General features: G+C 49.8%; 1 protein-coding gene across 14 annotated transcripts in view; it reads left to right on the forward strand.

Moving 5' to 3' along the window:
• Nucleotides 1-23,197, forward strand: part of NFASC (neurofascin) — a 687,691-nt gene that overhangs the window by 581,569 nt on the left and 82,925 nt on the right. For 10 of the 14 annotated variants that reach the window (XM_069633119.1, XM_069633127.1, XM_069633124.1 and 7 more), the window contains 2 exons: nt 7,846-7,995; nt 13,553-13,684. In XM_069633119.1, coding sequence (XP_069489220.1) covers nt 7,846-7,995; nt 13,553-13,684 — 282 coding nt within the window. The remainder of the gene's footprint in view (nt 1-7,845; nt 7,996-13,552; nt 13,685-23,197) is intronic. The other 4 variants (XM_069633129.1, XM_069633130.1, XM_069633131.1 and 1 more) reach the window with 1 other exon arrangement.

Below are 23,197 nucleotides of genomic sequence, written 5' to 3' on the forward strand. Positions count from 1 at the left end.
GCGCTGCCTTTCTCACCTCCTTCTCTCCTATCACATCTGATGAGGTCACTAGAGTTGTCTGCTCTATGAAGGTCTTCTCCAAACAGGTCTTCCCCTGTTCTTCCAGAACTATTAAGGACAACTTTGGCTTTCTTACCCCTGCACTTGCTGATTTCTGCAATCACACTCTTGCTACTGTGTCTTTCCCCTCTTCCCTCAAGCACTCTTTTGTGCACCCCCCTGAAAATACCTTCTGCAGACCCCTCTTGTCTGGCTAAATACCACCCCATCTCCATCACCCTCTTCCTTGGAAAAATCTTGGAGAAGCTGGTCTTCCCCAAACTCACCCAGCATACTGAGCTTGTTGGTTGCCAGCACGACCATCAATCTGGATTCCGAGCATCCAGAAGCACGGAAACTGCTCTTCTGATCACCCGTGAAGAACTGCTCCCATCTCTTGACTCTTAACTATCCTAACAGTTTCATTCTACTTGATCTCTCTGCATTTGACACAGTCAACCACTCCATCCTCTTAAAACGGCTCCACGATACCCTAGGTATCGCGGAGCGATCACCGGACTAGCTGACCTCCTTCCTCAATGACCGTCCCTCCTAGGTTATCCTGGGCTCTTTCTCCTCTCCCACCTCTTTCTCCATCTCTGGCATCCCCCAGGGCTCCGACCTTTCTCCCGGCTCTTTAACATCTATCATGCCCACTTGCACACCTAATTTCCAACTTCTCGACTTACTTCCAGTGTTAGGCAGATAACACACAATTCTTCTTCAAACTTCCCTCTGATCCTCTCCTTACTTTTCCCATCATTCCTGACTGCCTATCTGCCAGTCCTGGTGTGCCTTCCCATTGGGACTCCTGCCCCCTCTTTCTTCCCCTCACTCTGGCCACCCTCTATGGGTTCTCCTCCTCCTTCATCTGAAGCCAAAAACCTTGGAGTCATCTTTGACTCCCCACTCTCTTCCCACCCTCACATACAGGACCTTGCCAAGAAGGCCCACTTTCAACTTCACCTCCTCAAAGGAATCCTTCCTTTCCTCACTTTCCCCCAGAGGCTCAATGTCTCTTGAGCTCTAGTCCTCTTTAGACTTGACTACTGCAATAGCCTATTCCTTAATCTACCCTCTTCCTCTCTACATCCCATCCAGCGAATCCAGAAAGGGGCCGCAAGACTTATCCTTGGCCTCAAGCCCAGGGACCGCATCTCTCCAGCCCTAAAAACTCTCCACTGGCTCCCGGTGGCTGCAAGGATCAAATTCAAATACCTCTGCAGCATCCATAAGGCTGTGTGGGGCCAGGGTCCACGCTATCTACACCTGGCTCTCACTAAATACTCTCCCTCCAGATCTTTACGCTCCTCCGGAAACCAACTCTCTGCGTGTCAAGCTATTCACTAAACAGCGAGCCAGTGGTCGGTCTCTCTCCTCGACTGGCGCCCTCCTTTGGAACAGCCTTCCTCTTCATCTTGAGCCTGATCTCTTCAAATTCTGGAAGCTCCTTAATACTTTCCTTTTCACTTCTTCCTCCCCCCCTTGCTAAACCCCACAGTTGTTGAGATTGGTGACCAAGGCCCATATGTGTCCACCTGGGTCCTGGCCTCCCACCCGCAATCCCCTCAGCCTCCGTTAACTCCCATTACTTGCCTCAGGCACCCATTGGCCTGAGCTATCACAGGCTTGCACTTAATTACTGGCAGCTGACCACCCGTACCAAGCGATCTCTGCCAGCCACTTAACAGCTGCAACTTACTCCATAGCACTTCTGTCTGTGTTACTCCTATCACTTACCCCCCTCCATCCTACTCTCTCTCTCTGCACTTGCAGGCTCTGAATGCTCACAAGGCCTAGTAGGACCGCCTCTCTCTTTCATTGTTATATTTGCTTTTCATTCCCATGGTCCCTCCCGGTTGCCCTGTGGGCTCTTTGAAACACAATTTACTTGATGTATAAGCACCTTACAAATGCACAATAGATCAAATAAATACATTCTGTGTGTGTTGGGTGCTTCGCTCTTGTGTATATTAGCTGCAGCCTTTCTTTTTTGTTAGGCTACAGAAGGTGTATATTTGATGGCGATACCACTCTCCTGCCCATTGCACCGGATGAGGTCTCTAAAGTGGTCCACTCTATGAAGGCCTCCTCCAAACAGGTGCTCCCCTGCTCTTCCAGAACCATTAAGGACAACATCTCCTCTCTGCCCCGGCTCTTGCTGACTTCTGTGACCACTACTTTGCCACTGGTTCTTTCCCTCTATTCCTCAAACAGTCCCTTGTGCACCCTCTCTTAAAAAGGCCATCTGCTGGCCCCTCCTGTCGGGCTAACTATCACCCTACCTCTACTACCCCCTCCCTTCCTGGGTAAACTCTTGGGAAGGTTGGTCCTCACCCAACTGACCCTCCACACTGATCTTGTTGGTTGCCTTTATGACCATTAATCTGCATTCCAGGCATCCAGAGGCACGGAAACTGCTCTCCTGAACACCCGTGAAGTGATGCTTGCAAATCTCGACCCCCACTGCTTTTCTCATTCTCCTCGATCTCTCCTCTGCCTTTGACATGGTCAACCATTCCATCCTCATAAAACGACTCCATCACACCCTTGTCGTCACTGACCGGGCACTGGATTGGCTGACCTCTTTCCTCACTAACCGCCCTTCCCAGCTGCAACTGATCCCTTTCTCCTCCATCACCACCCTCTCTACCTGTGGTTCTATCCTATTGCCATTGCTCTTCAATATCTTTCTCACCTGATCCCCTCCTTTTCTCATTACCAGTCTTATGCTGATGGCCCCTAGCTTTCGATCAAACCTCCCTCTAATTCCCCCTCTTCCTCCTCTCTCATCCCCGACTGTCTGTCCGCCATTGAGGCATGATGTACAGCGAGTGATCTCGGTCTCAATGCCAATCAGACGGGGATCCTCATCGTGACCCGTGTCCCCTCTTTTCCTCCTACCCTCTGGCCACCCTCTTTGGGCCCTCTACCCCTATAATCTTGTGAGGCCAAAAACCTCTGGATCATCTTCGACTCCGCTCTCTCCTTCACCCCTCACATCATGGACCTTACCAAAAAGTCCCGCTTCCAGCTCCAACTCCTTAGAGGCATTCCACATTTCCTCAGCTTCCCCCAGAAGCTCAATATCTCCATAGCTCTGGTCCTCTCCAGGCTGGACTGCTGCAGCAGTCTCTTTTTCAATCTCCCTCTTTCTTCCCTTTGCCTCCTCCAGCTAATCCTGAATAGATCTGCAAGACATATCCCTGGCCTCAAGCCCAGGGACCATATCTCTCCAGCCCTAAAATCTCTCCACGGGCTCCCTGTGGCTGGAAGGATACAATCCAAGACCCTTTGCATTATCCACAAGGCCTTTTGGGGCCTGGGACCACGCCATCTCCAACTTTCCTTCCCTAAATACTCCCCTGCTAGATCCCTACTCTCCTCTAATTCCAACTCCTTGACTGTCAAACGCTTCTCCAAGCAGAGAGTGGGGGCAGGTCTCATCGTCTGGTGCCTCCCTTTGGTGGATAGCTCAGTGGCAGCGTGCGCGTCTTGGAAGCAAGACGACACGAAGCAACAACAGGTTCGATCCCCGGGTCCGTGCTTAAAAACCTCTGGGTGTTTAAGCGCGTTATAAATACGAAACAAAAAAAAAAAAAACACAATTATGCAACTAAAAAAAAAAAAAAAAAACAATTCCTATAACAGCGCCTCGATGCCTGCGGGCTGTGTGAGCGCTTTATAAATGTAAAATAACAATAACAATAACAATAACAGCCTCCCTGCCCCTCTCAGACTTGAGCCGGACCTCTTTAAGGTCCGGAAACTGCTCAAAACTCTGCTCTTCTCTACTGCTTTCCCTTCCCTGCTACTCACCCCACTTCCCCTGTGACCGGTGGCGTGATCCTCAGGAATCCTGCAGGATCCCAGGCCCTTCCTCCCAGTCAATACCAGCCCCCCTTCTGCCCACTGCACTGTGGGCCCCTGCTTGGTGGCACCACATCCCACCCGAGAGTCACCTATATTAGCACATAGCTTGAGGTTCTCCTCCTCGTCTCCCCCAGCACTTCTCTCCTGGGCCCTCTTCCAGCACTTGCCCATTCCTCTGGTTCCCTCCCCGCACCCCCCACCCCCATCTCCTGCACTTCTCCTCAATGCACCTTACTGTTCTTGCCACTGTTTTTATTTCCCCTGTTCTCTTCCCATTTAGCCGTGTGGCGGTTTGAAACACAATTCTGTTGTACAAAGCGCCTTACAAATGCTCAATAAACTAAATTAATGAAATATATGTTGGCTGCTGCCCTGTGGTGGGTGCTGCGTGCTGCACTATCAGAGCTGCTGTTTGCTCCACTCTCCCATGTGCTGCTTTCATCCCTCCGAGGCTTTCAGGCACCAGTTTGCTGGTGAGTTTTCTGGTGGCTTTTGGAAACACCAACCAAGGCATGTGCACTAATGCTGCCTTGCCTCGCTCTGAAGGACAGATCGTGACGAGAATGGGATCCTCGCTAATTGTGCATTGTTTCACTGGCAAATCTGTTTTAAAAATATGAATTTGAAAATGTATTGTAAAATGGCAAAATGCTGTTTTTCTGCAACAGTGTTTGGTTTGTGGATGCGTTTCCCATGTGCCTGTTAGCCATAGTTTCACAGGAGATGGTTTCTGGTGTTTTAGCCTCTGCGTGCCAGCATAGGGTGAGCTATCCCTGGCCCTCCCAGACATTTATTTGGGTGATGTTACACTGCCTACAGGGTACAACGGCCGCACCATCTAGCCCTATTGTCCAGAGTAGAGGGGGAGTCCATGTGGGCATGTTTTCCACTCCCGCAGGAGTCTGCAGCGCTTAGCGCTCCAGATGTTTTGGGCTACAATTCCCTTCAGCCTTAAGCCACCATAGTCAATGCTAAGGGTTAGAAGTTGTAGTTCCAAACGCCTGTAGAGCGTTAAATTGTGTAACCCAGTAAAAGCAATGTCGCTAGGACTATGTTGATAGAGTTACCGTGCATAGCCAACATACACTGTGCTATGTGTCTGCGGGTGCAATTCAAAGTGCAGGCCGCGCTCTTTATTAAGTGTACTGTAGGGCCTAGTGACCTTGTGTTTCAGACATTTGCTTGTGATTAGCGGAGGGAGGTTCATTGAACAGAACACAGTTACAGTGTGCAAATAACACTGCGCTAAGTGCAGTGAAGTGGGCGAGTGTGTCATGCACATATCACACTTGGAATGTGCATAGGCACCCACTGCGCCATTTGCACACAAATGCAGCCTGAGCTACGCCATTTAGTGCATTTACACTCCGTAAAGGTGCAACTTGTACCTTCCCTTCCAAATGCATCACGTTGCCCAATACAAGAAGAAACAGGGCATCCCACACAGTGGGTAAAGTCCTCAAAGTGTCCTGTTGGCACCTGGGGCACGAGGTGCTGCTGTCCCCGAGGGTTGGCACAATCTCATCTTTACTGTTACCCACGTGTGTTTTTGCTTTTCGTGGGCTTCATTAGTCACCTGCTCTTTTTGAAACCCTCTTAATAAGGTTGACTGGTAAGTTTATCAGCTGCATTTTCATTTGCACAAGGTGTTGGGTGTATGCTTCCAGTGTCGCTGTCCGCAGGCGTGCATGGGTGCATTTGCGGGGTCAGTCTTCTGTCGGGCAGGGAGGAAGGTATTGCATGAGGGTTGATGTCCTTTTCTGACCCACCAGCCAGAGATGTCCCTCTCACCCTGTCCCCCGAAAAGTCCTCTGCCGGCCCTTAGTTGGCATTGCGTGGCACTTGTTTGTGGCACACAGCTCCCTGTGCACAGCAGTCACCTGGAAAGGACCCCAAAGTGCCTGGAGTGTGGCCACTTATTCTAGACATGTCTCATTAGAACTGGGTCTCGTAGCTCAGCTTTAGGGAGATTTCCTCATGTTAAACCTCTAGGCACCATCCTAAATTACCCGGCGGGAAAGATGTATTGGTGTACGTTTTACCAAAACATCCACAATTCATTATTGAATGCTAGTAAATTAAGCATTAATTCAATATTTGTCTGTGGACAACAGCTGTTGCAAGCCTTACAAATTCTTTAAAATACTACTAGCCAAGCAGATCGAGTTATTTAGTTACCTATTTAGTTACCTACTCGACCTAGAGGAATGCACTTGCCCTATGATGACAGAAAACGTACCAGTGCTCTCTGTAAGATGGTGCGCGTCACCATAAGCAGGCTTCATTTTGGTGCAATGCTCCCCCGGAGGCCTGCTAGGCAGAGTAAAACTTTGTCTGCAGTAAATGTGAAATAAATGTTTCAAACATCCCTGTACTTGCCATCAAGGTTGAGTTTAATGCAAATGGTAAGCGAGTGGGCACGGAGATGTTGCGAGCCCTGTGTTGTGTGCACTACAGTACCTGCATCACTTCTGACCTTTTTAGAAGCCGTACAGAAATTGTACCAAAGAAACCCATTCTGCAAAGACCTTGGGCCTCATTACACCGATGGCGGTAAGGTTTTACCGGTACCGGTATTTTACCGATACCGGTAAATCCTTACCGCCTTACTACGAGGTACCTTTGCGGGTTGGTGAATTTAACGACTGCTTTTTGCAGGCATTAAAAACCAACCCGCAAAGGGACCCACGGAGCTAATTACGGTACTGCAATTTGTGGTACCGTAATTAGCGCCGTCCCCATTCCCATTATGCCCTATGGGGCAAAAATGGGAATGGGGAAGGGCAATGGTGGAAGGGGGAATTACCGCCCCGCCAACCTTGGAATGGGGCGGTAATTCCCCTTTCCGCCAAGGCGGTGCCGGTAGTTTACCGGCATGAACCATGGCGCTAATAGCGCCACAGTTCTCCGCCATCCGTGTAATGAGGCCCCTTGTTTTGTACTACCAGGCATGCAGAATTCTATCTGGCTTAAAACTTGTACTAGCAACTCTGAGTGGCAGCGCTCGCCCTCACAGGGTGCCTTGTGCATTTCATGAGCATGGGCGAACTTCATGCAAGGGGCATTAGGCAGCTGGTTGCCGTTTCTTTGCACAGTGCAGCGCCCGAGCCTACTTGGCACAAGTGAGACAGGCGCCTGCCATCGCTGTTGGTCTGCACAAAGTAAACTTGAGGTGAATCCATTTCCCTCTACATCCAATGGAGTGGCTAGCATGTTCTGCCACCCGGCGTGTTTCCTTCTGGAAGCATGGCAATGTTGGCACGATGAGCAGCACTCTCAGATTGGAGTCTGGAAATTGCAAGGCAGAGGATGAGATGTCCGTCTAGTCTACATGGGAAATTACTGGACGGGATCTGATCTGCTGTGCGGAAGTCTAAGGTGAAGGAACTGGAGTAGTGGAGATGGCAGGGCCCTGCAGATTAGTCCAAGGAGGACCTTTTCTCTGTGAGAGCCAGCTAGCAGGCATCTTTTGAAATCTTCAACTAAGAGGGACTATCGTTTTGTCAGTTTACGAAGAGCTGCCCACATAAATGAAAGTCGACAAAGAGTTTTGGGGGTAGGCTTGGCGAATTTTCCACTCAATCAGCTAGGTGACCTGGGTCCCTATGTCACACCCCCAAAAATGGCTGCAATATCATTTTGACACTAAAGGCGTTACTGGGTGAGGATGGGAGACCGACCAGGCAGCTGCATGTGTGACTACTACTTCTCCAGAAAATGCAACGCGGGGCTTGCAACGTGGCATGGAGTGTGCATGCTGTGGGTGCCTCTGCTGACCCTTTGAAACTAGTCTCACTTGCATACTGTACTGAAGGTGAGTAATGAGCAGGTGCCTGCAGCACGGGACCTGCTTGCACAGTCCTGGCTCATTCTCCAGAACACGCGGGGCTCTTGCCCCCCCGCCAAGTGCTCACTTGACCTTTCTTCCTCCAGGTAACAATACAGTGCGAGCGGTCCCGGTGAAAGCCCAGGCCCTCTCGGTGCAGCTGGTGGACCTGACTCCAGGGATGACCTACACGCTGCGGGTGTACGCCAGGGATTACAATATCAGCAGCCCCACCATCACTTTTGAGACCACCTCAGGTGAGACGGTGGCCCAAGCCTGAACTCACGCCTCATCTCATTCCACTCTCAGCTTGTGGTTGAGGAGTTAGGGGAGGAGCGCGGGAGTACTTGAGCTTAGAAAATCATCAGCCACACAAGTTGTGATTCGCCTCATCACACATCGCTTTTGATAACCACAATGGAGAGACCTACCTTCGGTTTACAAATTGTCTTCTATTTCTGGTGATATCTAATGCACGGGTGGGGAGAGAGGAGGCAAAGCTGCTGTTCTTGAGGGTATTGTGTAATTCCAGTTTTAATGAGAGGGCTAATACCCTATTGAGAGCTGAAGCTGTATCACATGGGATGCAATGCGCGGCGGGAGTGAGTCGCGCAGCATGCATGCAGCAATGCGACTGTGTTCTAGTGTTGCATGCTTTGCATCACCATTATCCATCGCAAAAGAGACTGGGAGGTTTATAATGTGACTTTGTTTTTGAAGGTTCATGCAGCTGGTGCTTAGGTAGGTAATGGCACGTTGCGGAATCACGGTGCGTCATCCTTTCCAGACGCCTCATTCATGGTGTCGGTCAAAGTGGCCAGAAGATACCAGCCAGTGGGAGAGCGGTTCTTTTAAACCTAAGTGAGCTGGATATTACTGCTCACAGCATAAGTCACTGTGTAGCTGCCACGGGCAAGCATTACAATGAGTACCTCATCCTGTGCTGTGCTGTGGATCGGAAAGAGTTAACTATCCACTGCTTTCTCAGCCTCAATCACCCGGCAGCAGGGACTGAGAAATCAAGCAAGGAAACTGAACTCTTTAAGAGTGGCAAGTAACTCAAGGGGAAGGACTTGGGGCGACTAAGAGGTCCAAGAGAAGGGAGTTAAAGGGTGCTATGAGGATCCGGTGAGACCACGGTGTGGATGTAGACATGTGGCTGAGTAAGGCACGGGGAAGGGCAGAGCGAGGGAATATGGGTTGAGGAGAGTAGAGGAACCAGGGAGAGGGATGTGGACTGTTATTGGGATGGCGAGTGAAGAGAGGAGCCCCAACAAGACCAAGAAAGGGAATGGAGTTGAGAGAGACGAGTGAGTGAGGTTGGGTGAGGAAATGGGAGCTGGCATCGGGCTGAATGAGGTGGATGGAGTTGCTTGAGGATCGGCAATGGGGCTGAGAGGGGGAGAGGGAATTGGGGTGGACTGGAAGAGTAGAGGGGGTTGGAAGAGTTGATAGGAACTGACATTGGGTGGAAAGAGGTGAGGGGTGGAGGTCAGGAAGGCGTGGGAATGGTGTTCCTAGATGACTGCGCGTCCGAATTGGTTGCAGGAGAATTGGTCGCACTTTTATTTGTGCATTTTGCTTCATATATATGTGGGGGAGGGTTTATGGATATAATTAATGTATACGGGGTAATGGGAAGCTGTGGGGGGGGTCTACCCCCGCATTTATATGTGGCAAAATTAAATTTGACTAAATCTCCAACAAGCAATTTGATTCTATGTAATAGACCGAAACTGTGGGAATGGGGTTGGCGATGGAGCTGAATGATGAGAGGGAATGGGTTCAGAGAGATGGGGAGGTGGGGTTTGAGAGGAGAACGGATGGGGTTCCGTGCAGAGAAGTTATGCGGTCGAGTGAGGAGTAGAGATGGCCAGAGCGAGAGAACAGGGGCACTGAGCTGATCACACTCTAAATGAAGTGTACACGGGCTGGGCTGAGAGGGAATGGGTTCAGAGAGATGGGGAGGTGGGGTTTGAGAGGAGAACGGATGGGGTTCCGTGCAGAGAAGCTATGCGGTCGAGTGAGGAGTAGAGATGGCCAGAGCGAGAGAACAGGGGCACTGAGCTGATCACACTCTAAATGAAGTGTACACGGGCTGGGCTGAGAGGGAATGGGTCCAGAGAGATGGGGAGGTGGGGTTTGAGAGGAGAACGGATGGGGTTCCGTGCAGAGAAGCTATGCGGTCGAGTGAGGAGTAGAGATGGCCAGAGCGAGAGAACAGGGGCACTGAGCTGATCACACTCTAAATGAAGTGTACACGGGCTGGGCTGAGAGGGAATGGGTCCAGAGAGATGGGGAGGTGGGGTTTGAGAGGAGAACGGATGGGGTTCCGTGCAGAGAAGCTATGCGGTCGAGTGAGGAGTAGAGATGGCCAGAGCGAGAGAACAGGGGCACTGAGCTGATCACACTCTAAATGAAGTGTACACGGGCTGGGCTGAGAGGGAATGGGTCCAGAGAGATGGGGAGGTGGGGTTTGAGAGGAGAACGGATGGGGTTCCGTGCAGAGAAGCTATGCGGTCGAGTGAGGAGTAGAGATGGCCAGAGCCAGAGAACAGGGGCACTGAGCTGATCACACTCTAAATGAAGTGTACACGGCCTGGGCTGAGAGGGAATGGGTCCAGAGAGATGGGGAGGTGGGGTTTGAGAGGAGAACGGATGGGGTTCCGTGCAGAGAAGCTATGCGGTCGAGTGAGGAGTAGAGATGGCCAGAGCGAGAGAACAGGGGCACTGAGCTGATCACACTCTAAATGAAGTGTACACGGGCTGGGCTGAGAGGGAATGGGTCCAGAGAGATGGGGAGGTGGGGTTTGAGAGGAGAACGGATGGGGTTCCGTGCAGAGAAGCTATGCGGTCGAGTGAGGAGTAGAGATGGCCAGAGCGAGAGAACAGGGGCACTGAGCTGATCACACTCTAAATGAAGTGTACACGGGCTGGGCTGAGAGGGAATGGGTCTAGAGAGATGGGGAGGTGGGGTTTGAGAGGAGAACGGATGGGGTTCCGTGCAGAGAAGCTATGCGGTCGAGTGAGGAGTAGAGATGGACAGAGCGAGAGAACAGGGGCACTGAGCTGATCACACTCTAAATGAAGTGTACACGGGCCTGGGCTGAGAGGGAATGGGTCCAGAGAGATGGGGAGGTGGGGTTTGAGAGGAGAACGGATGGGGTTCCGTGCAGAGAAGCTATGCGGTTGAGTGAGGAGTAGAGATGGACAGAGCGAGAGAACAGGGGCACTGAGCTGATCACACTCTAAATGAAGTGTACACGGGCTGGGCTGAGAGGGAATGGGTCCAGAGAGATGGGGAGGTGGGGTTTGAGAGGAGAACGGATGGGGTTCCGTGCAGAGAAGCTATGCGGTCGAGTGAGGAGTAGAGATGGCCAGAGCGAGAGAACAGGGGCACTGAGCTGATCACACTCTAAATGAAGTGTACACGGGCTGGGCTGAGAGGGAATGGGTCCAGAGAGATGGGGAGGTGGGGTTTGAGAGGAGAACGGATGGGGTTCCGTGCAGAGAAGCTATACGGTCGAGTGAGGAGTAGAGATGGCCAGAGCGAGAGAACAGGGGCACTGAGCTGATCACACTCTAAATGAAGTGTACACGGGCCTGGGCAAGGGTTGCTTTCATTGTGCAGTTTGTTTTAGAATTTCTATTAATGTGAACCTGGTGTAATTGGTGTCTCATAAACACTTGTATTAGTCCCTAAAATGTCTGGTACAACATGTGGTCTTGAGCAGTGCCACCATGTGATGCATGGGATCTGATGTGTATTTAAAGTCTGGCTGAAGGAGCAGACGGCTGGCCTTGCTGGGTTATGACTTAAAAGCAGAGTCTTTAATCATGTCCCGTCATGACATTGATGGAATCCCCGCAATGCGTTGTGTACTCCTGATACTTCAGTCACGCGATTACTCAGAGTGTGGTGGGCTCAGAGAACCCTCACAGTCGCGCGCAATAAAGGAGACAAGAAGCCAAAATCATAGGCCACTGAATTGTGATGTGGGAGGGGAGGCACAGGGGGTGGGCAATTTGATTATCTTTGCTAGTATGATCCTTTTTTGATGGGAGAGGGACCTCACCAGTTCTACCCATGGTGCCCTGGAGCCCCATACTCCCTGGTGGAGTTGTATTGTTGCTTTGGGCATTAGAAAGGAAATCCTGGCTAACACGTGCCCTCTGCCTTAGTATGTGCTCCCTTGCATTGGGTGTCTACACCTTTTATCCACATTCTCTCTTGCTGTATATTGTAGGTAATGATGGAAGATATGTGTCTGTTGATTTGTTACGTTGTTGCCAAATGGCCTATTGAATTTAAATACGGATCGTATGTATAATCTCCAATGACTGGAAGCTGTGGTGCTTTTGTTGGGGTGGTGCTCAATGAGAATTGCAGCTGTGGCCGTGCAGGAGATCACAGCTTCAAATTCCTGGTGATAATATAGAGGCAGCCAAGTGTTCTAGCAATAGTGACTTCTGTGGTAGCAACCAATGGGAGATCATGGCCCACATACACTACCACCATGGCTCCGTCCAACGTGGCACCTGAATACTCACCGGGGGAAGTAGGGGTTATCGTAGAAGAATGTGGACTTCAGGCCGTTCTTGTGGCCAACATTTCTAGAATCCCTTTTTACGGGGGGCGGGTGTTGGGGTCATGGGCTAGGCAAGTATAATCGGGGCCAGGAGAAAAAGGACAGTCCTGGTTTCTTCAGCAGCCACCTTGCCAGAGTCTTTTGTAGAAGCGTTGAAGCCTATCACTGAGCCCTGTGAATTCAGACCTCTGCCAGGGGACTAGAATATCTGGAGGCTTGCTGTGTGGCACAGAATTCTCATTTACATTCTGTGTCACAGTTTTTGTGATGGACTTGTTTCATGAAACCGTAATTATGAAAGCTTATTTCATGGTACAGAAATTCTTTTGAGCATATTCTGTGGAGGGTTTTCTCATATGCTTATTTGGTGCAATAGTTCTCTAGTGGTTGGTTATTTGGAAGAGCAGTAACTCTGTAGGCATATTCTGTATCACCATGTTGCAGATGTATCACACATTAATCCTTCATGAAATTATTCATGGCACACTAGAGCTGTTAGAAACACTGGGCCTCATTACACGGTAAGCGGTGGACCAAGGTGCTATTAGCACCTTGGTCCATGCCGGTAAATTACTGGCACCGCCTTGGAGGAAAGGGGAATTACCGCCCTATTCCAAGGTTGGCGGGGCGGTAATTCCCCCTTCCTCCATTGCCCTTCCCCATTCCCATTTTTGCCCCATAGGGCATAATGGGAATGGGGAAGGTGCTAATTACGGTACCGCAAATTGCGGTACCGTAATTAGCACCCTGGTCCCTTTGCGGGTCCCTACTTTACTGGTGTAGACCAGCCGTTAATGTCGGGTCCCGCAAAGGGACCGCGTAGTAAGGCGGTAAGGGTTAACGGTCACCGGTACCATTACCGGTGACCGTTAACCCTTACCGCCTTCCATGTAATGAGGCCCGTTGACTTTTATAGCACAGACCTAACCCCGGAGGGGCAATATGTAGCCCCTGGAAGGGCTGCCGCGTTGCAAGCACAGCTTATATGATGCAGCACAAATGGCAAAGAAGAAGAGACTGCTCCAAGATAAAGAGCCAGGTGTGGGACTGCGTGCAAAGTTGTTCGTCACATGGGCCTAGCAAGAAACTGCAAAGGACACATTAGCGTAAAGAGATTACGAGGTCTTGTCCTTGGCACACATGATGGTACACATGTGCACACATTTTGGTAGCTTCACCAGGAAGTGCAATGTTCCCTCTGACTTTGTGATCTGTGTCCTTCCAGCTTACACCAAGAACCAGGTGGACATCGCCACCCAGGGCTGGTTCATCGGCCTCATGTGCGCAGTTGCCCTGCTCGTCCTCATCCTGCTGATCGTCTGCTTCATCCGGAGAAGTCGAGGAGGCAAGTACCCAGGTAAGGTGGCTCCACCAGCATGGGCACTTTGACTGCAGCGTGTACCATGGGGATTGTAGTGAAATCATTGGTGTTACTGCCCCTTTCCCCTGAATCTTATCTGTCACACACATGGAACACAATGCCTTAGGCAAAGCCTTATCATATGTTGCATGCTCTGTAACGATGTCAGTGTCTCTCTGCCTTCTTACCCGTCTCCTGATTCAAGGACATGGGGCATAACATTATGTTCTGTTTCCCACGAGGAGGGAAGTTCTTCATTCCTGTGGTGCCTCACCTATCACGCACGTAGGAATGTGATGCATATCTCTGGTGCCTAATCTATCACACACATTTGAAAGTGATGCAGCATTCCTGTTCCTCCTGACCTCTCTCCCAAACATGAAAGCATGTTAGCTTCTGCAGGCCTCCTGACCTTCCTTGCATACAGGAACGTGGTACAGCTTCTGCATTCCTCCTGACCTGGCCGACACACAGAAAAGTGGTGTGGCGTCCCGTGCTTTCTGGCCATCCCCGTCCAAGAAAAGCAGAGCAATGTTGTGCAGCATCTTCATGCCCCTGATTGGTCACACACAGGCAGGAAATGTCCTGTCTCGCAGCCTGCTGGGTATCTCGGGAATCACGTAAATTCGGAGTTCTGTAATGCTCTGATGTCATTGCTCCTCTCCTGAGGGTAGCCTCTCCTCGTGTCTCCAGGGGGCGGCAGCCACTACCTGATCCTGACCCTGGGTGTAGCTATGGGAGGGAGGACCACATAAGGGGAAGCAACCTTCAAGGGGGAGTACAGGCATTATCGGATGAGATACAGTATCCCCCTTTACCTTTTTAGGGATACCCCCTCCATCCCTCATGCCATGATGGCATATTGTAGTAAACCTCCTTCAACACTTCGCCAAGACTGCTGACAACATCTTTCAATATCCATCCTTTATAAATACTGCAACGAGGAGGGGGGATGGAATAGTGAGGAGAGCCAGAGGCGGCAAGTCAACACAGCAGTCTAGCATTTGGAAGCTATTGAACAGTGCCGTGAACTTTAAAATGGACAAAGCTGGGAGAAAAAGAGATAGACACTCTGCAGCATAAGCTGATGCCGAGCAGGACAAAGAAAGCAGAGACACAGAGAAAGACAGCGGAGAGGCTGTCATGAGGGAGAGAACCTGGCAACTGTATTCCACCACAGGTCAGAATCCCACAGGCCTGCAAACAGAGAATGCAGCTCAAAGGCTCTCACCGGGACCAAGCACAGTGAGCGAGCCAAGGAGAGTGTCGTGTTCGATGCCCACAGGCAGAAAAAGAACCCAAAACTAGAGAGAGGCGGCGCAGAAGCCGGTGATCGAAGGAAGGCGAGATGCAAGGAGCACCCGCGCTGCAAGGAGCACCCGCGCTGCATGGTTTGCCCATAGAGAGTGAGTGGGGAACCGTAATGCATAGCGGTGAATGCTGTGTCAAGATGAAATGAATGAACAGTGATGAACAAGGGTCAAGGACCCACTTGTTAGAAGGTGAAGAAAAGCCAAATACGAACGTTGTTGTAAGAAGGGCACTGACTTTGATGTGGAAAGACATAAAGAGACGGCTCAAAGACAGAGTAAGAAGAGAGAAAGCCTGGCAGGCCAGTGAACCAGGCTGTGTGAAATTGGAAATGAACCAGGAGAAGAGAATAATTCCTTCCAAGGCGAACTCACAGGGGGAGGAATCGTGCATTTTGGAATTGTAACCAAGTCCTATCAGGAGAGTATACCAAGCAAAGCCAAGTGTAATCAAGTGTGTGGAGTTAACTACTAAAGAGAATCCCAAGAATATTCCTACCCTTAGGAGTTTGAGTAGAAATTATAACCAAGTCCTGGCAGGAGAGTATACCAGGCAAAGACAAGTGAAATCAAGTGGATGAAGCGAATTGCAAAAGAGAATCCCAAGGAAGATTCATGCCCTTAGGATTTTGAATAGTATTTATAACCAGGACCTGGCAGGAGATTATACCAAGCTAAGTGTAATGAAGTGTGTGGAGTGAACTGCAAAAGATAATCCCAAGGAAGATTCATGCCTTTAGGATTGTGAGTTAGATTAATGGAAAAAGAGAACCTGGCAGGAGAGTATACTATGCAAGTCTAAAACCCGCATTGAAAATATTGTACGTTGAAAGCAGAATCCAGAGGAAGATCCATGCCCTTAGGATTGTAGGTTGCATAAAGTGCAGAAAGGCCCTGGGGAAAGGGAGTCATTTCCCCAGGAGTGGATGAAGAACTTGGTTATTCATTTGAACGTTTGTTTTGGTGAAGAAGAACATGAGGAAGGGAGTCATTCCCTATAACTGTGAACATTATCCTGTTGGAACTGTTGTGTTGGATTTGTAACTTTTTCTGTTGAACTTGAACATTTGTGCACTTTCTGGGCCAAAGACAATGTCCATACGACCTTAGAGTTACTTTTTAGAATGAGAGGGTTAGGGTAGGATTTTGGACACAGGACGTTTTTGCTTTAAACATCTTGACACAGGACAGACCCTTAGTTTTGGTTGCGGTAGGGAAATACCTCCTAGATTAGGAATAGTGAGGCATTTTCCCAACCCCTTTTCTTTAAATAAGTGTATGGCAATCCCCATGAGTCTTCTGTGATTGTGTCTCATTCCTGGTTCCTCACAGTTCCTTTTCCACAAGAGTGTAGGACCTCCCTACCTGAGCTTTAGTGATGAAGTCTCAAGATGGTGTGATAATTTGCACGGTATCGTCACTTCACCCCAAGGGGGAGCCCCTTTCCTATGAGGCTAGGCAGGTGTGGCCACTACGCAATAGTCCCCCCTATGGGTGGTTTAATGTGAAGGACCTCATGGGGAGCGATTCCCCCCTGGGGATGAGGACGATCACCTAGGGTATAGCTCATTGGCCAATGTTACACCCCAACCTTCCCTAAACCACCCCCCTCCTTGTCAAACAACTTCCTTGAGAGTAGACCCATGTATTTCTGCAGTGTAGGAGAAACAGCTCCAACAGAAAGAACCAGGACGAAGAAGAGCACCGATGACATGAAGATTACTAACTGTGCTAGTACTGGAACGAAGCGACCTCGTGGATACATGAAGATTAATCCATCAAGAACAACAACGGAATATGACAATCCGCCAGGGCGGGATAGGCAACATTGTATAAGAAGAGAAGAAGGACTGAAGACCTCGTCAAGCCCAGCTGGGGGAGGCAGCAGGTGTGGAAACCATCCAGAGCGGGAGTTTCAAATCCTGTCAGCTGACCGGGGATCCCAAAGAGCGCAGGACACCAGCAAAGCACTGAGGGATTTCTCTTTGGGTCCAGCTGGAGCGGACCCGAACATGAAGCAGGAAGAGAGCCGAGCAGACCAGTAGATTATGTAGCTGCCGCAGTGGTGCAGAAGCAAAAAAGAGAAGCCTGATAAGTAGGAGAGATGCACCCAATCCTAGGAAGCCCCGTGGCATACCGAAATCCCAAAGAAGGTAACGAGGGGTACGAGAGACCCAGGAGTGACAAGGAGGGTGGACAAAAGGCAGGCTCGAGAGGCTCTCTGCTGGCCCTTTGGGAAGGGCGCATTGAGCATCCGTCACAGTGGCAACAAAAAGACCACTGGCCACGAGAGAAGGGTCTGGGAACCAAAGCACATCGAGCATCTGAGGAAAACGTCCAAGTTGCAGTGGCAGCAACAAACCCACTGACTACCAGAGAAGGGTCTCAGACCCTAACACCAGTGAATCAAGCATCAGAGGAGAACTTCCTCATTGCAGTGGCAGCAACAAGCCCACTGACTACCAGAGAAGGGTCTCCGACCCTAACACCAGTGAATCAAGCATCAGAGGGGAACTTCCTCATTGCAGTGGCAGCAACAAGCCCACTGATTACCAGAGAAGCCTCTGGGACCCCGACGTAAGTATACTAAGCATCCGAAGAAAGCAGCATCCTCATCACAGTGGCAGGGAGAAGTCCACTGAGGCCCCGAGAAAGATTTGACTTTGCCAATACCAGGAGAAGGGAGTCATTCTCCGGGTTCTGAAAGTTGAAGAAACTGAAACCCTTTTTGACCAAGAGACAGCAGGGGAAGGGAGTCATTCCCCCTGGCTTTGGTGTGAACTATATTGGAGTGTGGGAACCTATACCATGAGAAGGGAGTCATTCCCCCTGGCTTTGGTGTGAACTATATTGGAGTGTGGGAATCCATACCAAGAGAAGGGAGTCATTCTCCTGGTTCTGAAAGTGACTGGTGCAAAGGTTTGTTGGAAGCACAAGCCAGGGGAAGGGCGTCAATCCCCCCTGGCATCCTTGTGCCAAAGAACATTACATCCTGTTTTACAAGGAACACTGCTGATAAAACCACCCTTATACCAAGAGAAGGATGTGATTCTCCTGGAGAAGGTACTTTCTGTTGACCTATTGTTTAGTTGCAGTGTGAGGGATAGAAGTAGGTTGTGACACAGAGCGGTGGAGTTTAATTTTCGACTGACATTCTGACATACCCTTTCAGTATTAGTTTGAGGCAGGGGAACCCCTCTTAGAGGATGGGGATAGCAAGGGTTACTTTTCTTGTTAATACAAGTCTTTGCCAACCAAAATCCCACCCTTGTGTCCGCATCCTTCTTCGACACCCTTATAATGGTTAGCACCCTTTTCCCAGCATGTCATTTACTGAGCCCGCTGGCTGGCCAGCTGCCAATGAGTTTGAGTCAAGAACTAAAATAGCAATTAGCAAATACAATGATGTGGGCTGGAGAGGATTCCTCTTCTAGACAGTATTGTAATTCACCCATGAGCTGAAGGCAGAATGGGTGAGATCCACATACACCTTACTCCCCGGAGGAGAAAGGTGTGTTGGAAATGGCTTCAATGTGCATTGGTTGGCCTGCGACCTGTGATTCGATCATAGCCCCACTGCATGTGGCCTGCAAACACCAGGACCGGTTAGTAAGCACTTGGTGTAGTGCTGTCAGCTCTCCTTGTTGACTGCAGGAATCGGGAGCAGGAAAAACCACTTCCTTAAAGAATATAGACCCTCGGAGCTCAGCCCTCCACCACAACTGGGCACACCTCAGGGCTCAGCCCTCCACAACAATTGGGCGCACCTTAGGGCTCAGCCCTCCACCACAACTGGGCACACCTCAGGGCTCAGCCCTCCACCACAACTGGGCGGACCTCAGAGCCCAGCCCGCCACCACAACTGGGTGCACCTCAAGGCTCAACCCTCTACCGCAACTGGGAACCCCTCAGGGCTCAGCCCTCTACCACAACTGGGAACCCCTCAGGGCTCAGCCCTCCATCCGAACTGGGCAGACCTCAGGGTCCAGCCCTCCACCACAACTGGGTGCACCTCAGGGCTCAGACAATGATGAGCTGTTTAGGCACAAGATGGTTAGGTGTTGCTAGAGGATATAAAATACCCATCGGCAATGCAGTATGTTTGGGAATCTCTCTGCCAAATAATAGCTTATGCTGCAGCTGTGGTTGGTGGGCAGGTGAATCAACATCGGGGGGGGGTTTCTTCCATTATGGAAATGGTTTCTAGATTTTTGAAATCATAACACACAGAACCATTTATTTATCCTCCTAGACCTGGTTAATGACGATTGTGTGAAAGGCATGCATATTGGGTGGAGATGTGAGGTGCATTCGCACATTGTTTGTGTGTTTTTTTTAGGCATAAACATTGTGTGGTTATGTTTGAAGAGCATACCCATATTGTGGGGATATGTGAGGGTTCTGTACTTATTGGATGGATTTGCTAGGGAAATGCCAGGAAATGCCAGCTGGGGAGAATGTATGACGGGCATTCACAAAGTGTATAGATGCGGCATGGGTGTGCCCAAAGTTGGGAATGTGTGACAGGCATTCACCAAGTGTGTAGATGTGGCATGGGTGTGCACAAAGTTAGGAATGTGTGACTGGAATTCACAAAGTGTATAGATGTGGCATCGGTGTGCACAAAGTTGGGAATGTGTGACGGGCATTCACAAAGTGTATAGATGTGGGATGGGTGTGCACAAAGTTGGGAATGTGTGGTGATATGATATGGCATTTATAACATGCCTGTACACAAGTGTTTCTAGGCGCGACAAGACAAGGGGGTGGGGGGTGGACAGGAGTAGGACAAAATAACAATCTTACTAGGCCTTATATCATTCAGATCGCGCAAGTGCAGGGAAGTGGAAGGGGAGAAGTCCCAAGGGGGTGCGGAGGGGAGAAGTGCAGGTGATCAAGTGCAGGCAGCGGGTGGCTTATCAGTGCAGAGCGGGTGGATTGTAGGGTTGCAGGTACAGGCCACAAGTGCTAGGGGAGGCAGTGTGCAGGGCAACTGGACATGCAGGAGTCTGGGCCCAGGTTCAGAAGGTGGCCAGGTGACCAGTGCGTTGGGAAGTCAGGGCATCAGCAGAGGAGAGGAAGAGAGAAAGCAGAAGCAAAAAGAAAGGTCTTAAGTTGCTTCCGGAACCAGAGGTAGTTCTGCTCAATTCTGAGAGAGGCAAGGAGGTTCTTCCTGTTTGGAAAAGCGACTGACCCTCAGAGAGTTGGAGGTGGATGAGCAGAGGGCTCGAGAAGGGAGACCACGGGGAGCCAGTGAAGAGATTTTAGAGCTGGAGTGATACGATCCCTGGGCTTGAGGCCAAGGACAAGTCTTGCAGTCCTTTTCTGGATCAGTTGCAAAGGTCAGAGAGTAGAAGCAGGAAGATTTAGAAAGAGGCTTTTGCAGTAGTCCTGCCTAGAGAGGACCAGAGCTCTGGACAAAGTGAGCTTCTGGGGGAAAGTGAGGAAAGGAAGAATACCTCTGAAGAGGTGCAGCTGATAGTTTGATTTCTTAGAGACATCAGAGATGTGAGGAGAGGAGAGGGTGGAGTCGAAGATGACACCAAGGTTCTTAGCCTCACATGTGGGAGCAGGAAGAGGGCCCAGAGTGGGCGGCCAGAGAAAGAGAGGAAAGGAGGGAGCTGGTGTTCCAATGAGGAGGATCTCAGTCTTACTTGCATTAAGGCAGAGATCATTGGCAGCACACCATTCCTGAATTGCGGCCAGACAGTCTGGTATGAGAGAAACAGAAGAAGCAGCTTAGGGGAGCCTGAAAGAGAGCAGGGTGTCATCCGCATAACACTGAAATTTGGAGCAGAAAGTGGTGATGTGGTGGACAAAAGGTGTCAGGTATTGGTTGAAGAGCCAGGGAGAAGGGTTAGACCCCTGAGGGACACTGCAAGTAGAGAGAGGGATAGAAGAGAGGAAAGACCCTAGTTGGACCTGAGAGGGTCGATCAGTGAAAAAGGAGGTCTGCCAGGCCAGGGTCTGATCAGTGATACCCAGGTTATCACGGAGGCGAGTGAGCAGGATGGCATGGTTGACCGTGTCAAAAGCAGATGAGAGATCGAGAAGAATGAGTATAGATGTGGCATGGGAGTGCACAAAGCTGGAAATGTGTGACGGGCATTCACAACGTGTATATCTGCAGGATGGGTGTGCACAAAGTTGGGAATGTGTGAAAGGCATTCACAATGTATATACATGCAGGATGGGCATGCACAAAGTTGGGAATGTGTGGTGAGCATTCACAACGTGTATAGCTGCAGGATGGGTGTGCACAAAGTTGGGAATGTGTGGTGAGCATTCACAACGTGTATAGCTGCAGGATGGGTGTGCACAAAGTTGGGAATGTGTGGTGAGCATTCACAAAGTGTATAGATGTGGGATGGGTGTGCACAATGTTGGGAATGTGTGAAAGGCTTTCACAATGTATATACATGCAGGATGGGCATGCACAAAGATGGGAAAGTGTGGTGAGCATTCACAAAGTGTGTAGATGTGGAATGGGTGTGCACAAAGTTGGGAATGTGTGATGTGCATTCACAAAGTGTATAGATGTTGGATGTTTGTGCACAACGTTGAGAATGTGTGATGGGCTTTCATAAAGTGTATAGTATGTGGCATGGGTGTTCAAAAAGTCGGGAATGTGTGACAGCATTCACAAAGTGTATAGATGTGGGATGTTTGTGCACAAAGTTGGGAATGTGTGATCTGCATTCACAACGTGTTTGTTTGTTTATTATTTGTAATGCCCCGAAATACCCTAGGGTAACAGGGCGCAGCAGATACAGGAATTTGCGAAACTTAGTTACAGACAATAAAGTATATACAAGGCATGAACACAATAATAATGAAAGTAAGCAGGAATATATATACATATATACAGTTAACAGTTGTGTATCCAGTGTGTCCAAGTGATAAGTGTGAGACGCAGAAACCTGGCACAGTATGTTTAGACAATGGCTGTCTGCAGCCAAGACATCATCTTGTAACGGAAGTTTTGGTAGGGTAAGTCCATTCTAAGAGTGGGTGGTAGGGAGTTCCACAGTTTAGCCGCTTTCACTGGGAAGCTATTACCTCCTATGGTAGAGCGTTTGTAGTTAGGGACGGAGAGGCAGTCTCTGTATGCTGTCCTTGTCGGTCTCAAGGATGTCAGTCTGTGAAATCTTTTTGTAAATGGGGGCCGCGTTATTGAGGGACTTGTGGGTAAGTGAGGCAGTTTTTAGGGAGATTTTGTCTATAATGGGGGTCCAATTGTTCTGCTGGCTATGTGCTGTAATATGGTCTCTTCTTGAGATGCCCAAGGCCGCTCTGAGTGCGTTGTTCTGGAGAGTTTGTAACTTGCTAGTAGTGGCTTTGGAGGACCCAAGATAAAGGGCGTTGCAGTAGTCTAAGCAGGAAAGTATGAGGGCTCTGGTCAGGGTCAGCTGGTGTCGGATAAAAAAGGTTTGGCTGTACGGATCAATTTGCACGTGTAAGCCGTGGAGGAGGCTAGTGAGTTCACCTGTCTGTTAAAGGTGAAATTGGAATCCAGGTAGAAGCCCAATGTTCTGACTTCGTGTCCCACTCTGATAGTATTGCTATCAATTATGAAGGATGAGTAGGTTGGGCTTAATTTCTTTAGGCTGGCAGTGGTGCCCCAAGTGATGAGTTCAGTTTTATCATCATTCAGGTATAGACCGTGAGTGGCCATCCATGCCTGGATGATGATGTAAAACCTATTCACGAAGGCCAAATCCTTTCCATAATCTCCAGAAAGCGGAAGGAGGATCTGGGTATCATCTGCATAGTTAGTGTAGGTGATACCGAGATGATCCAGATCATCGAAAAGGGGCTTGGTAAATATGTTATACATTGTAGGGGAGACACAGGAGCCCTGAGGTACGCCACAAGTGATGGGTATGGGGTCTGCAGCGTCTGTAGGCGAGAAAACCCTCATGTTTCTGCCATCGAGGAAAGATCTAATCCATGTAATGGCCTCGGGGGAGAAGTGGGCAGCCGTGTGTAGGTGAGTGCAAAGGACCGAGCGGTCGACCAGGTCGAATGCTGCAGAGAGGTCGAGGAGGAGGAGTAATGCTGCTTGGCCACTGTCTTTGAGCAGATCGATCTGTGTTTTAAGGTCGATGAGAGCTGTCTCAGTCCCATGTTGGGGTCGGAAGCCTGATTGTCTAGCTCCTAACAGGTGGTGTTCTTCCAAGTGCTTCTGTATTTGAACATA

Source organism: Ambystoma mexicanum, chromosome 13, assembly GCF_040938575.1.
Source record: "Ambystoma mexicanum isolate Mex_15411 chromosome 13, UKY_AmexF1_1, whole genome shotgun sequence".
Lineage (NCBI taxonomy): Eukaryota > Metazoa > Chordata > Amphibia > Caudata > Ambystomatidae > Ambystoma > Ambystoma mexicanum.